Here is a 15,694-nt window from a genome sequence, read left to right as displayed (position 1 = left end):
CCCGGGTCTTCCCAGCCCCGAGAGACCTGGTGACTTTTGTCACTTCCGGCCTCACCTCCTACTAGTGTCCCCTTTAGTCCGGCCCCACCAGCCTTGTGTTCCTCAAACATGCCGGCTTTCCCCACCATTGTACCTGCCTTTGGCCTGCCCGGAGCGCCACGGCCCCTCCCTTTGACCCCTCAGGTTCACCTTCAGTGTCACCTCCTTGGACCCACTCTCCCTGACCACATTAGCTCAATAAGCCCCTGCTCCCATCCCCCCATTCATTTTCTTTTTTTCTTAAAGATTTTATTTCTTTATGTTCAGAGAGGGGAGGGAGAAAGAGAGGGAGAGAAACATCAGTGTGTGGTTGCCTCTTGCGAGCCCCTTGCTAGGGACCTGGCCCGCAACCCTGGCATGTGTCCTGACTGGGAATCGAACCTTGGACCCTTTGGTTCACAGCCTGGCACTCCATCCACTGAGCCACACCCACCAGGGCCCCATTAATTTTCTTTAAAGTCTCTTTTGTTGTGCAAGTGACACCATTATTCCTCATCCTACCCTGCATGGTGCTTTCCACCATCCCCTTTATTAGTGACTGGTTACTTTGCTGACCAAGGCAGTGTGTATGGAGTGAGGACAGGAACTGGCCATCTCTCCTGCTCCCCACTGCCCAGCTCACAGAGTCAGGGGGCAGATGCCTACTGACCCAGAGAATGCGTCAGCCCCAGCCCCGAGAACACCTCCTGGCCCGGCATTCACTCACCTTCTCGGATCCATGCAGGAAGTCGTTGAGGGCCTGAGGGTCACTGGAAGAAAGAAGGGAAGAGGCACTGAGGGGCTGCGGGGCGGGGCGGGGGAGGGGAGGGCAGGTGGGGGGCAGCCGTTACTCACCAAATCACGTCCAGTAAGCATCTCCCATCCTCATCATCCATCGCCACTGGACGGGGTGGGAAGAGGGCAGGGAGACAGGTTAGATTTCGGCAGCATACCAGGACCTTCCCTTTGAGGACTGTTCCCAGGGGGGCAAGGCCCCTGGAGGAGCCAGGGTCTCTGTTCCCATGAGTCTGTGGGCATGGTAGGGGCGGCGACCAGCTCTGGGGCTTGGAGACCAGCTACAGCTGCCTCTTCCTCCTCCCCGTCCCTCCCTGTCCCCAGGATCTGAAAACAATGATGATGAATCACTCGAGACGAAGCGAGCCCTGACCACACACAGCACACACTCTAGCTCATCCTCACGGAACCCCTCGAGGCGGGCGCTGCCGCCTCGACGGTGCAGGGGAATAAGTGGAGGCACAGAGACCCTCACTCCCCACCTCGAAGCTGGCAGGCGGCAGGGCCAGGCCTTGAGCCCAGGAAGCCGGCCCTGCACTGCCACACTGCCCGGCCTGCCCACGCACAGGGCCTGGCCAGGAGCGCGCTGTGGTCGGGGTCTGTCTGGTGAATGAACAGGAGATGGAGGGAGGAGGTGCAGGCAGCAAGGAGGGACTCTCAGCTCAGGTTCTGGGCTCCCCCTGAAGACATGCACAGAATGGTCCCCACGGAAGGGCAGACGGGGAGGAAGGGACCCTGGGTCAGGCTGAGCCCACAGCATGACGACAGCGAGGATGCCTAACGCGTGCTGAGCGTTTACACGGCCCTGGGCCCAGTGCCAAGCGCTGCATGGACGTGAGAGCTTGTCCCGGCCCCGGGGACGGGGAGGCATGTCGTGGCCCGTCCTATAGGCGAGGGGACTGAGGTTCTCTGTGTCTGCCCCTCCACCCCCAACCCACCTAACCTTCCAGCTTTCCAAACGCTCCTCCACCCGTCCCAGCTCCCACCTGCCCATCTTGCCAAGCTGCCACCCAAACATCCGTCTGTCTCTCCTTCCAACACACACAGGACCCGCCCCCCTTCCACCCGTTCACCCTCTCCTCCTAGGGCTGCTCAGGGCCCACAGGGAGGCCCCGCCCAGTGCCTCAGGGATGAGGGCTGTGGGTTCTTTGCCCTCTCTTTTTGGAGGGGGACGTCCTGATCCTCACTGAGGATGCTGTGACAGTTAGGGACCCCCTCTATCCACCACACACACACACAGCATTGAACAGCTGGCTCACAGCCCCTCCCCCCACCAGCACTGTCTGAGCAACTGTGAGACCCCCCCTGGCTGCCACCCCAGCTTCCGGGACCCTCAGCTGCTCTGTGACACAAAGAAGAGCCAACTGGGGGCCTCTGAGGGCTGCGGGCAGGGCTTCTCCAAACAGTGTCTGAGAGGAGCTGTGTCGGAAAGGGCACTCTGGCCACGCCTGCGGCCTAAAACTGTACAGGTGCTTCCCAGGGCTCCTGGCACACACGTGTGTTTGTATGTCCTCACGTGCACCCTGCACGGGCCCCATGAACAAGCACAGGTCCAGGACAGCCCGGGCAGCGTAGATGGAGACTCTGCATCCCCACGGCCTCCCAAGCCCATCACTCTCCTGCCCCGGGTAGGGCGGGGGGGGGCGGGCCGGGTGCCCAAAAAGGTGCTCCCTGGGCTTTTGCCGCATTTAGCAGTGACACCTGTATGACTCCATATCCCAGCCCCACCTGCACTCTCTTCTTCCTGCATCGCCAGACCCACCGCCCGCCCCCGGCCCTTGTCAACCAGCCGCGGGAAGTGGGGAGGGGGTGGGGAAAGAGGCCCAGTCGCAGAAAGAAAAGGCAAGGTCCACACAGAATCTGGAGAAAAGGGAGAGGAAGACCCTGCCCACGGCGGATGTGGAGGTGGGGGGGACCGCCCAAGTGCCCCGGGGGGCCCCGGCGGGTGAACCAAGGGACAGCAGCCCCTCCGGGATGCACGGGACCCCCCACTGGTTACCTGTGCTACAAACGAATCATGAAGGGAAGGAGGGGGTGTCCGCTCCAGGTCTACGCAGGGCCCCCAGCCGGGGACTCGGGGAGTGTCCTTTCGGGGGCCAGCTGTGGAGAGAGAACGACAGAGACGCTGTGAGCGAGAAAGTCCGGGAAAGGAGGGCGGGGCAGCGGGAAGGGGGCGTGGGCAGAGTGAGAACGGGCAGAACCGGAGAGAGGGCACGGGCGCTCAGAGTCCACATACAAGCTTAAACCACATAAAACACCACCTTACATTATTGTACACACGTACACTGCACCACACGTGTGCATGTATGGCACCGCAGACACGCACACCTACTGCATAACAGCATAACTTCGCACAGTACCCCTCACGGCGCATCAGTCGAACAGAATACAGTCAGTTCCTGTCATCCGTCGCACTCAGGTTCTACCAACTTGCCCTGAGTGCTGAAGGGGCGAAAACCGAACCACCTCTTCTGGGGGACATACACGGGACTAGGTCCCCACAAGTGTCTTGTCCCCTTGTCACCCGCCTGTCAGTGGTTTCTCTGTGCTCCTGTTTTAGGACACCTTCACCAGAAGTTATTGAGGCATCAACATCGAACGTCGCGGACAGGCAGGCCTCTAATTCAAGCCGCACGCAGCTTCTCTGACACAGGAGGGCGTGTCCCTGCCTTCCGGATGTTAGGGACGCTGGGCTTCAGCCCCGCGCGTGCCTGTGTTCTCCACGGTTCTGCACACACCTGCCAGTGCCCGGAAAGACAGCCCGAAGGTTGAAAGCCGGGACTTACAAACGTGAGCGAGCGGGCAGGCGCGCAGAAGCACTCAGTGAACAGCGAGGCCCGGCCGTCATGACGCCGCAGCGCCGCCGAAATGAGGCCTCCGCTGCCCCGCGATCGCCGGCCCGCTGGGTGCTGCCCCTGGTTTCTGGTGCTCTGCACACACCAACCCTTTCCACCGTCTCTAACTCCGTATGAGATGCGGGCTTTCATGAGCCCCATTCTGCAGATGGGAGAACCCAGACTCAGAACAGTTCATGACGTGCCCAAGATCCCCCAGCGGGCAGTGGCCAGGCTGGGGCTTGACCCAAGGCAGGCTCACTCCGGAGTCCCTCCCCCGCCCTCAGTCGCTGTCACACAGAAGATGCTCATTGCACTGTTTCTCTTTTAAGACTTGAAGCAAATAAGGTAAAAACTTGGAGATAGGCCGGAGGTGGGTGACCTGCTACCGAGGGCTTTTGTTTTCATTTCAGGAATGCCTGGGGCAGTCAGATTCCCAGTGATAAAAAAGAGAGTGATAAAGGGAGGAACAAGGGAGTGGGCCGGCTACCCCTGCTCCTCCCCCCAAAAGATCTGGAAAGCGGCTGTCACAAGACACCATGTCCCACCTACATTCCAGATGCACTGCCCGGGTATGGAGACCCGCACAGCTCCCAGGGTTTCTAGTTGATTCCCCACTCCCTACCCCAGCCACATCCGGTAGGGAGATTTGGGTGCCCAGGGTGGCATCTGTTTCCCACTGGGTGGATGCCGAGAGGTCCAGTGTAGGGTGCCAGTTCTGGGGTTGGAGTCAGGGGGTGTTCAAGTCCCTGCTCCCCCATGCATAGGCTGGGTGACCTAGGGACACTGGCTGCGCCTCTCTGGGCCTCAGTGCCCCCATCTGTAAAATGGCAGGACCCTAGGCCCCACCTCTCCCATGGCGGCGGAGTGCAGGGCTCTCAGCACAAGCGCTGGCTTGGATGCTATTGGTCTGGGTACTAGTATTTGAGTGCCACTAAACCAGAACAGGTCAGAGGTGCAGAGGCCTCCAGCTTCTGCCCTTTGCCCCCCAGTCTCCTCTGCATGCAGTCCCCCGCTGACTTCAGGCCCCACCCTGGAAACAGGCAGTCAGAAAGCAGGAGGAGGGGCCAGAGCTCCTGCGTTTTTAACACACAACCCAGACTCAGAGCAGCTGGCTGCTAACAAGGCTGCTGTGTGTGCATGGCTGGCCCGTGCTCTCCCTGAGCTTTGCCAGAGAGGCAGGTCAGGTGTTGTGTGGGTGAGAGGAGGCCTGGGTTCCTATCCTGGCTAGGCCACTCAGACTGCATGCCCACCTGTGCCTTCGACCCCCTCTGGAAAATGCAGACAACATCACATTCCCCCGTGAGACTGTTTTATGTGAATACTGTTAAACCTCACGCATTTAGTAAGTGACAAACACTAGTTACACAGGCACACCTCAGAGATACTGCCAGTGTGGCTCCAGAACACGGCAATGAAGTGTCACAATAAAGCACGTGAGGCATAATCTTTTTGCTCGTGGATGTCTCACCTTCAATTTGTAACAAAGCTGTAGTATCTGTGAAGTGTAATATAAAGAGGTATGCCTGTAATCGTTTTTAACTGCCACCATGAATATGATGCACTCTGGCCACGCCCACAGCTTTCTGGCAACAGCCAGTCTGGGGGACAGAGGTCCCAGGTCCCAGGTTTGCTACCTGGAAGGTTTATATGTCACACACTTCAGCCATGGGTGAGGCACACAGCCTGACGGAAACTGCTGGGCACCGAGTCTCAAATCCATCCAACCCCGCCATTACCCCCGTTTCTCAGATGGGATCATCAAGGCTAAATGGGGCAGTTATAGGGAAAGAAGGGGCCATGCACGGGGAAGAAATGTGCCCACCATCCACGTGCACAGGGCTCAGCAGGTATCCCATAGTTCTCAACCACCAGGCAGAGGGAGCCTCTAAGCACACAAATAAACTCAACTGTTGAAAAAGAGAATTTGAGGTGCCTAAATATTTGATGATGCTGAGGAATTGGGATTATGATTCTAGGTGTAGCCCTGGCCGAGTGGCTCCACTGGTTGGAGCTCTGTTCTGTACACCAAAGGGTCGCTGGTTCAATTCCCAGTCAGGGCACATGCTTGGGTTGCAGGCCGAGTCCCCACTCAGTAGGGGCTATGTGAGAGTCAACCACACATTGATGTTTCTCTCCCTCTTTATCTCTCCCTTCCCCCCTCTCTAAAAATAAATAAATAAAATCTTAAAAAAAAAAGAAAAAAAAACCCCACAGACACCACCTCACACCCATTCGGATGGCCACAATCCATGAACAGAAAATCACAAGTGTCGACGAGGACCAGGAGAGATCGGAGCCCTTGCGCACCATCTGTGGGAATGCGAAATGGTGCAGCTGCAGTGCAGAACAGCCTGGCGCTTCCTCAAAAATTTAAAAATAGAACCAGCACATGATCCAGCGATTCCACTTTGGGGTGCCCATCCCGAAGGGCTAGAAGCAGGGTCTGGAAAAGACGCGCATGTGCCGTGTTCACAGCGGCTCCTTCACAACAGACAAGGCGCAGAGACAGCCCAAGCGCCTGTCCGCAGGCAGCTGGAGAACCACACGCGCGTGCGCAGAGGACAGAGTGCCATTCAGGCAGGAGATCCTGACACAGGCTCAACACAGAGGACCCTGGAGGACACTGCTAAGCGAGACGAGCCAGTTACAGAGACAAATGCTATGCAATTCTACTTCTGAGGTCCACACACAGGGAAAGGAAGTAGAATGGAGCCTATCAGGGGCCTGGCCCAGAACGGGGCTGGGGAGGCACCTTCACGGGTGCGGTTTCGGTTCTGCAAGATGCAAAGGGTGCTGCGGCTGGATGGCGGTGACGGTTGCACAACCACGACGACTGTCCTCAGTGCCACTGAACGGCACGCGGAAAACTGCCCGACGCGGTACATTTTATGTTATGACTGTTGCGCCACAATTTTAAAATGGAGAAAAAGGACAATTAGGAACATCAGTGTTTTAAACACAGATATTTATATAGAAAATTCAATGAAATTAAACACTGAGTTCCGTCGCCTGAGTGACCTATCAGGGGCTCAGTAATAGCCACGTGTGGCTGCAGCATGGGAGGGCGCAGATGAAGAACATGCCCATCAGGACAGAAAGCTCCCTACACAGTGCGGGTCAGGAGGAATGGTGGAAAAGCCTGGGCCAGCATGGCTCAGTTGGCCGGGCTCCTCCCACAAAGAAAAAGGTCTCCAGTTCAATTCCAAGTCAGGGCACATGCCTGGGTTGCAGGTTCAGTCCCTGGTGAGGGCAAAAGGCAGCCAATTGATGTTTCTCTCCCCCTCTTCCTCCCTTACCCTCTCTCTAAAAAGGAAGGAAGGGAGGAAGGGAAGGAAGAAGAGAGAGGAGAGAGGAGAGGAGGGAGGGGGGAGGGGAGGGGAGGGAAGGCCCTGGCTGTGTGGCTCAGTGGATTGAGCTCCAGCTTGCAAACCAAAGGGTCGCAGGTTCAGTTCCCAGTCAGGGCACATGCCATGGTTGCAGGGCCAGATCCCTAGAAGGGGTTGCGTGAGAGGCAACCACACATTGATGTTTCCCTCTCTCCTTCCCTTCCCCTCTTTAAAAATAAATAAATTAAATCTTTAGACAATATTTTTCTCATATTGAAAAGTTTTTAACTACAAAAATACTTTAATATCAAGTATCACATGTCTGTGTGTTTGGTTGTTTGTTCTTTCCCTGATGTGCCCCCTGTGTCTGCACGGGGCATGGCACACAGTAGGAGCACAGTAAATATTTATTAAACGAATCTGCAGAAGTAAAACAAATCCATTCATTCATTCAAGGAGCAGCCTGGTGGAAAAGGCAAGTATGAAGTGCCCACTATGTGTCCAGCACATAGAGCTGAGGATGCCATAATGACATGGCCCCTGGCCTTGGGGAGCATTCCCAGGGGTTCTCAACCAGGGCTGGCATTTGACACCCCTCACCTCGAAACGCACATACTCAAAAAGCTTCTGGAAAAGAGATTCACAGGGGACACAATTAGAGTGCAAAGTTGCCAACCCAAAATTGTTCACAGGAGAGCAGAGGCTTTAAGGGCCATGGCATTGGCTCCTGTCCCGCATCCCAGAAGGGAACAGACACACGGACAGAGCCGCCGCCGCCAACCTCCCAAGGGCGCATGTGCAAGTGGGAACAAGATTTCACTGCTGTAACGCCCCTGAGATCTGAGGCTCACTTGTTACTGCACGTGGCTCAGCCAAAGCTGATGGATGCACCTTGCGAAGCCGGCTTGGCCCCCATACTTCCTCAGTCTCAGGTCGTGCATTAACTCCACACCCACTGATCCCTCCGGGGCCCCAAGGAGGCCGGAAAGACGCTGACTCATGTTTCACAGCTCAGGAAACAGAGGGGTCAGGACGCTTGCCTCAAACCCCACCATGGGACAGAATTCAAACTCAGACCCCGTGACCCGGAAGAACCTCATTCCTCACCATTTGCTATAAAAAGCAGGGAAAGTCAGGCCTGGAAACCATAAGCAGCTCAAGAGAACAGCCGTGACGCATCAATGACAAAGTGTCCTTCCAGAAACTCGTGTGAATTCCTCCGGCACTTGTAATGCGATCGGAGTTTTGCGTTGTCATCGGGAGCTGTGCAGAAGCCAGACAGCTTAGCAGGGTAGGAATTCAAAGGCCCTGGTTCACACCAGACGCAGGCGAATGTTAATTTCCTGGGACGAACCTCAGTAACCCTCGGGTTACTTGCAAGTCATACAAATGAAAGTTGACAGAACTCTGTCGCTGCCTGATGGGACTCGGCAGGGCAAGAAGGTAAGTGGCAAAGTCGGGCTGCTGCTTTACCCAATCCCAGTTCCCCAGCCCTCCTCCTCCTCCTCCTCCCAGAAGCCCGGTGAGCTCAGGAAAACACTTGCCAATTCCAAGACGTAAACCAAGGCTGTTCTGAGTCAGTCTTTCTCAAACAATGGGACATGTCTTTGAGGGTTGTGAAATCCAGTGAGCAGGTTGTGACCAGGATTTTTTTTTTAATGAAATGGTAGAGAGTATTAAACAGAATGGGGTAGGACAGAAAATATTAAAAGGCACCACATACATTAAGCATTAAGTATCTGTTTGTGACACCAGTTTCCATTGTGTGTGTCTGTATGAGTGTGTATTTCCTACCGTGGCTGAAACAGCTTGCCTATTCCCCTTACCAGTCATTCACTTTCCCAGGCTTCCTTACAGCTACAGTAGCCATAGTTTTCTGAAAGAGTAACAGCCAAAGTGTATAGAGGTGGATGCAGCTCAATGAGACTTTGGGGGAAGGCTGTGGCAGACTTTGGGAAAGTTTCTCTGAATGTAAAGACAAAACTTCTCTGGAGAGAAAAAGTCTTTTACTCCACGCTCCCAGTTTGGACTACAGTTGAGACAACTGGGGCTGTGGCAGCTATTTTGTGACCATGAGACAACAAACCTGAGGCTGATAGGGTCCTCTGCAAAAGACGACTGTTGAGAGGAGAGAAAAAGCCTGGGTTCTTAACAACTCCTCATGGGTTGCCTGCCTCCAGACTTCCTAATCCTGGCAGTTTAAGCCCCTACTAGGTTTTCCTTTATTTGTAGTCAGCCACAACCTGACACAAATGAGCTTGCACTTCTAATGACTTTGCAACTCATCACAAGGACTCTGATGGCTTTCCATGGGTGAGGAACTAGCCTCTGTGAAGCCACTGGGAAGAGAGGCCCGGACAAATGGGAGAGGGCGGCTGGGAGGGGATCTGCAGAAAGACTACCGTGGGGATTGCCAAAGTGGCCAGAAACTCTTATGTTCCCTAGTGCCACGCTCTGCAGCTCCTCTGGTCCAGAGATGGGGTCTGTTACCCAACCGTTGAACTTGGGCTGGCCTTTTGACTCGCCTTGGCCAGCAATGTGGCAGCAGTGACCGTGTGCATTGCTGAGGCTACGCCCAAAGACACCTGGCACACATTCTCTCTCTGCCCACTGCCGTATGAAGGAGGCCAGGAGACACATGCCCATGACCTCCATCATCACAGCTCACAGCCAGCCAAGCACCAGAGGCAGAGCTGCCTTGCTGACCTACAGCTGACCACAGATACCCAGGTAGGACGAGAAGCACCCAGCCACGTCCAGTCCAAATTCCAACCATCGGGATCACAGTTTCATTATCAACCACTGGGGCCATTCCAAAGGTGGCTACGACAATGTCTCCATCCCCCAGAACATCCCCAGTGAGATCTCGCCATGCCCCTTGCATGGAGGGAAGTATGTGACTACTTTAGCCGGGCCGTGCGGCAGAACTGCCACTAAGTGGCTTCTGAGGCTAGATCACCAAAGGCAATTCAGTCTCACCTTGTCCTCTGAGACGCTGAACCTGAAAGCCATCAGAAAGCCGTCTGATTACTCTGAGGCCACCACACAAGGGGGACGTCAAAGCTGGGACCTGAACAGGCCACCAGCAGGCATGGTGGATGTCGTTTATGTCCTAAGTCCACCCAGCCTGGTGCTGAGCACGCACACAGATAAGCCTTCTGCCCCCAGCCTCTGAATCTTCCCCAGCTCAGGCCCCAGACGTCAGGAGCAGAGACCCACTGGGTCAAATTCCATGTGAAATTCTTTTTTTTTTTTTTTAAGATTTTTTGTATTTATTTTTAGACAGAGGGGAAGGGAAAGAGAAAAAGAGGGAGAGAAACATCAATGTGTGGTTGCCTCTCATGCACCTCCTGCTGGGGACCCAGCCCAAAACCCAGGCATGTGCCCCGACTAGGAATCGAACCAGCGACCCCTTGGTTCCCAGGCCAGCACTCAATCCACTGAGCCACACCAGCCAGGACCATTTGAAACTGAAATTCTTGACCTATTAAACCCGTGAGCACAATACAATGACTATACTTGGAGTAACATGTTACACAGCAACAGCCACCAGAATGGCCTCCTCATTGGGGGCTGCGATGTAGCAGCAGCTGACACAGCCCTCCACAGACCAAGGGCCTGGCGCGACGCAGAAACAGACACGCTGACTCCCTGCACTGCCATGTGGCTCCCTGCAGTAGCTGGGTCATGAGGGGTCTTGCACGGTCCTGAGCAGTCAGGCGGGGTGCTGGTGGCTTAAAGCAACATTTATTTAGCCCTCAGCAGGGCAGTGCTTGAGTATTTGAACAGTGGGTGCGGCAGGGCGGAGCAAGGAGTGGCACGGGCCGGGAGGGTGGACAGGGGAGGAGAGGAAGGGTGAGGCCCAGGTCTGGGCAGGAATAGTGGTTCTGGAAAGGAGGACACGGGGCAGGGGGGTGGAGGGGGGTGGATTAGGGAGGCAGGATGGGTAAGACTGGGTGAGGCTGGGGTGTGAGGTCAAGGTTGGCCCTTGGTTTCTAGAGGGCTGTACCTGCTGTTCCTCCACCCCACCCCACCCCCACCATTCAGAGGCCGTGCTGAGTGGCACTAGCTTGCAGCGGAGGCAACATTTAAAATTCATGCGAATTTTAGCCCCAGCTGGTGTGGCTTAGTACACTGAGCACCTACTTACAAGCCAAAGGATCATGGGTTCGATTCCCAGTCAGGGCACATGCCTGGGATGGGGGCCAGGTCCCTGGTAGGGGATGTGTGAGAGGCAACCACAGATTGATGTTTCTCTCCCTCTCTTTCTCCCTCCCTCCTCCATGTCCAAAAAAAATAATAAAATCTTTACAAAAATAATAACAATAAAATTCACACAAACTTTAAATATTGCTTCCGCTGCATGCATCCATTCACCCACGGATTCGCAGGGGTCACCCAGCACCTCCTATATACCTGCCCCATGCTGGGCGCCAAGACTCCAGTGGGCAAACATGGCCATACCTTCCTGGAGCTCAAGTCCACCAGCAAGAACATCAACCACACTTCTCATGGAAGACCGTGCAAAGCCCGCCAGGGGCCCTGTGGCCTCTGCTCCTCCGTGCCAACCCACTTCCTCACTGGCCACTGGCTGACCTGCCCAAGCACAGGGCCAACCCCTGCTTGGGAGCACCCCCAGATGGCTGGAGTCTCGAAGGCCAGGAGTTTGAGGTGGTCCAGGCCTGTGCCCAATGCCCTCGGCTGCCACCACTTCCAGCTTTGCCATCTTCATCATCACAGCCAAGGTTCGAGGAGCGCACCTGTGCCAGGTGCTGTTCTAAGTGCTTCTTCCTATTTCATTTCATTCTCACGACAGCCCTGTATGGCTGGTTCCATTCCTATCACGCCCATTTTACAGAGAAGGAAACTGAGGCAGAGAAAAGGGTTCAGTAAGTTGCCCAAGGTCACCAGTTAGCAAACTGGCAGAGCCAGGATTTGAACCTCAGCCCACAGACTCCCAAGTTCATGGGAACCACACAATGCAGCCAGCCGGGCTACCTCCGCCACCAAACCCCACCCAATGACTTTCTGCGGCACCCGGACAGGTCCCCCCCATCCTCCGATAACCCACTGGGGCCCTCTCTCCTTACACTGCCCCGAAATGCCACAGAGAAGTCAGTTCATTTCCAGCACAGCTCAGCCACACGGGCAAATCTGGTGAGATAGCATGGCCTGGACTCGATGTACCACGTCCATTGTGCCTGCAGCTACACTCTGACGATGTATTTATTTCTCAGGCATCTGGCTTATTGAATGGTGACCTCCCAAAAAGGTATGTCCACAACCCAGAATCTGAATGTGTCCTTCCTTATTTGGGGGAGGAAAAAAATCTTAGCAGATATCATTAAGCTAAGGATCTCAAAATGAGATCACCCTAAATTCTCTGGGTGAGCCCCCACATTCAGTGGCCTTTCAACAGATGAGAAGACACAGGGGACAAAGCCTGTGCAGACGGAGGCAGGGATCAGAAGGAGGCAGCCACAAGCCAAGGACCGCTGGAGCCACCCGAAGCTGGAAAGAAGCTGGAAAGAAGCTGGAAAAAGGCAGGCGGAATTCTCCCCCAGCTCCCTCGGCCCTGTGGGCCCCGCCCACGCCTTGATTCGGGACTTCTGCCTGCAGACCTGAGAGGGAATACACTTCTATTATTTTAAGCCACCATGGCTGTTGTACTTAAGGCGGTCCCAAGACACTACTGCAGGATGTAAGTGTATGAGACAGACTCCTGTCTCTGCATTGGGCATGTAACAGGCTTGGAACATACAGACCAAGTGTCACACACAATTGTCCAGGCTGGTCACTGCACAAAGGAACCCAGACACAGGGACACGTCCAGCTGAGGTCCTGCTGACACGGGGGGACCCAGACAGAGGCCCACTCGGCCCGTGCCCTCCCGGGGCGGCACTGAGTCAGTTCTGCACAAAGCCCAGGGGGCAGCTGGCTGGGCCTGGGTATGCAGCTGCCAGTGAGCTGCATCTATTTCAAAGCCCGAAAAGGGAAACGGAAAAAAATATCGATTCCTGGCCTGCTCCCAGCCCTTTAGGGGAAGGAAGAGAAAGAGCCATTTGAAGAGCAATTAAAACCTACACCATCTTTCTTCTGAGTGACCTTCAGAGCTCTGGAACCAGCAAGTGAGTTTAACAATGGGAAAGTGTGCCCGTAAAACGTGGATTGCAAATAAAAGGCCTGGTGTCTACCTCCTGAAAGCCCAGTTACACGCCGGAAATGTTTTGTGCATTCTTGCTTTTCCCTTCTGGCCATTCGAGGAGATTCGAAAGGCGGCTACGGAGCTGCAGACCTGCCAAGAAAACCAGGTACCTCCAAAGGTTTTTGAGTTTTGTTTTGTTTTTTCTTAACACCAGTTTAGAAAAGCCAGGGAACCCGAGAAAGGCTGGAAACAGGCAAGGGGGTGGAGAGAGGGGAATAAAGGGAGTGGTTCTGTTGGCTGGGCGGGCACAGGGTCTTCAAGGCACCAGGCAGCAGGGAAAGCTTCAGGATGGGTGTGTGGGTGGGGGGCGGGGGTGCAGTGAAAAGAGGCAAAGGGGAAACAGAAGCTTGGACAACATCCCACACGTGCCTTGGCCAGCTCATTCCTAAACTTGAGCCAGAATCACCTGGAAGGCTTGACTAAAAATATATATTAATTATTTATTTTAGACAGGGGAAAGGGAAGGAGAAAGAGAGGGAGAAAACATCACTGTGTGGTTGCCTCTCATGCACCCCCTACTGGGGACCTGGCCCCACAACCCAGGCATGCACCCCAGACTGGGAATCAAACCAGCCACCTTTTGGTTCACAGGCCGGCACTCGATCCCCTGGGCCACATCAACCAGAGCCTGCAAGGCTTTAAAAATAAAGACTGGGCCCTGACCAGTCGTGGCTCATTTAGTTGGGCATCATCCTGCAAAGTGGAAGGTCGCTGGTTCGACTCCCAGTCAGGACACATGCCTGGGTTGCAGGTTAGGTCCCCAGTATGGGCATGTGCAAGAGGCAACTGATTGATGTTTCTCTCCCTCTCTTTCTTCCTGCCTTCCTCTCTCTCTCTCTCTCTAAATAAATAAATAAATAATCTTTTAAAAAGTAAATAAAGAAATAAAGATTGGGTCTCAGAATCATCAAGTCTGGGGTGGGGCCAGAGAATGTGTATTTCTAACAAGTTCCCATGTGGAGCTGAAGCTGCTGGTCCAAGGGCCACACCTGGAGAATTTGCTACTCTAAAAGCTCCTGTCTCTTTTAGTCTTTCTGGGGCTCTTGCTCTCCTATTGGACGCAAGCCACCAGTTCCCAGCCAGTGTCCAGGCCCCTGACCGAGTGGCCCCAGAGGGTCACCTCCAAGGCTCAGAAGGGTCCAACAGCCATTCCCAGACTGATGTCCTAATAAACAGAACTTGGACTTGCTTCATTCGTCAACATACATTCCCCAGAGGATGACTCACGGGTGTAGACCTTCTCGCCTTTGCCAGAAACGTTCTTTCTCAGCCTCCTTTGCAGCCAAGTGTGGACATGGGAAAGATTTTTACATCTGGGCAAAAAGACAGAGCCTTAATTCAGGAAGATTATTCGTCCCTGCTCCCTCTTTCTGCTTGAAAGACAGATGTGAAGCCTGATGACAACGGCCGGTGCTAGGGCAGTGATTTTGTGCTCGTGAGGGGAAGGTCAAGAGCATAAGAGACAGACCTAGTGGCCCGGCAACACCAAGCTGCCAGCCATCCCAGGAATGGCCTCCTGCTAGAAAGTCTCATTCCAGTAGAGAATTAAAAGCCTGGATTAAACACACACCTAACTCCATGACCCAGCTATTCCACTCCACAGTATTTACTTAACCAAAGTGAAAAGTATGTCCACAAAAACATTTGTACAAACATTTCCATGGCAGCCTCGTTCACAACAGCCCCGAACTGGAAACAGCCCAGGTGTCCATCGACAGGTAGGTGGATAAACAAACTGTGTTTTCTATCCACACAATGGAACACAGCTTAACACTAAACAAGAATACACTGCTGATACATGTAATAGGCATGGTGAATCTGAAATGAATCATGCTGAGCAACAGAAACCAGCCCTGAGAAACTACCCACAGTGTGGTTTCCTTTAAGTAGGGGGCTAGTACAACTGACAGAAAAAATCAGAGGTATCCTTGCCTAAGGGGTGGAGGGAGGGGAGAAGCAGGGAACCTGTACTGACTAGGAAGGTCCGCAAAGGAGTCTTCTGGGATGATGGATCCAAGATTTTATTTGTTTATTCTAGAGAGAGGGGAAAGGAGGGAGAAAGAGGGAAACACCGATGTGCAAGAGAAACATCCACCAGTTGCCTCTTGCTTACCCCCAAGCTAGGACCTGGCCCCACAACCCAGGCACGTGCCCTGATGGGGAATTGAACCGGCGACCTTTTGATTTGCAGGACAGTGCCCAACCCACTGAGCCATAGCAGGCAAGAGCTGAAGGAAACATTCTGCATCTAGATCTGCATGACTGTTACACAGGAACTGTGTGTCAAACTCATTGAGCTGTGCACTTAACATCCACGCATTCTGTTAGACATAATTCTATAATATCCCAGTAAAGCGCAGCTAGTGTGCAAGAAAAAAGAAAGCCTGCATGAATCAATTCTTGTTATTTGCAGCAGTTATGTTAGGTGATTTCCACGAACCCTGACTGAGGGACTAATGAGCTGTATTGATCTCCAGGGGGAAACACAGGTTCCTGGGAGCCTCTGGTCACAT

General features: G+C 54.2%; 1 protein-coding gene across 3 annotated transcripts in view; it reads right to left on the bottom strand.

Moving 5' to 3' along the window:
- Positions 1-15,694, bottom strand: part of BICRA (BRD4 interacting chromatin remodeling complex associated protein) — a 74,555-nt gene that overhangs the window by 16,899 nt on the left and 41,962 nt on the right. For all 3 annotated transcript variants that reach the window (XM_036012476.1, XM_036012475.1, XM_028529926.2), the window contains exons 2-4: positions 2,813-2,913; positions 874-919; positions 746-788 (exon numbers count right to left, since the gene is read on the bottom strand). In XM_036012476.1, the coding sequence (XP_035868369.1) occupies positions 746-788; positions 874-914 (84 nt within the window). In that variant the 5' untranslated portion in view covers positions 915-919; positions 2,813-2,913. The remainder of the gene's footprint in view (positions 1-745; positions 789-873; positions 920-2,812; positions 2,914-15,694) is intronic.

This window comes from Phyllostomus discolor, chromosome 12, assembly GCF_004126475.2.
Source record: "Phyllostomus discolor isolate MPI-MPIP mPhyDis1 chromosome 12, mPhyDis1.pri.v3, whole genome shotgun sequence".
Lineage (NCBI taxonomy): Eukaryota > Metazoa > Chordata > Mammalia > Chiroptera > Phyllostomidae > Phyllostomus > Phyllostomus discolor.
The sequence above is the reverse complement of the archived record's forward strand: the minus strand, read 5'-3'. Positions and strand labels throughout refer to the sequence as shown.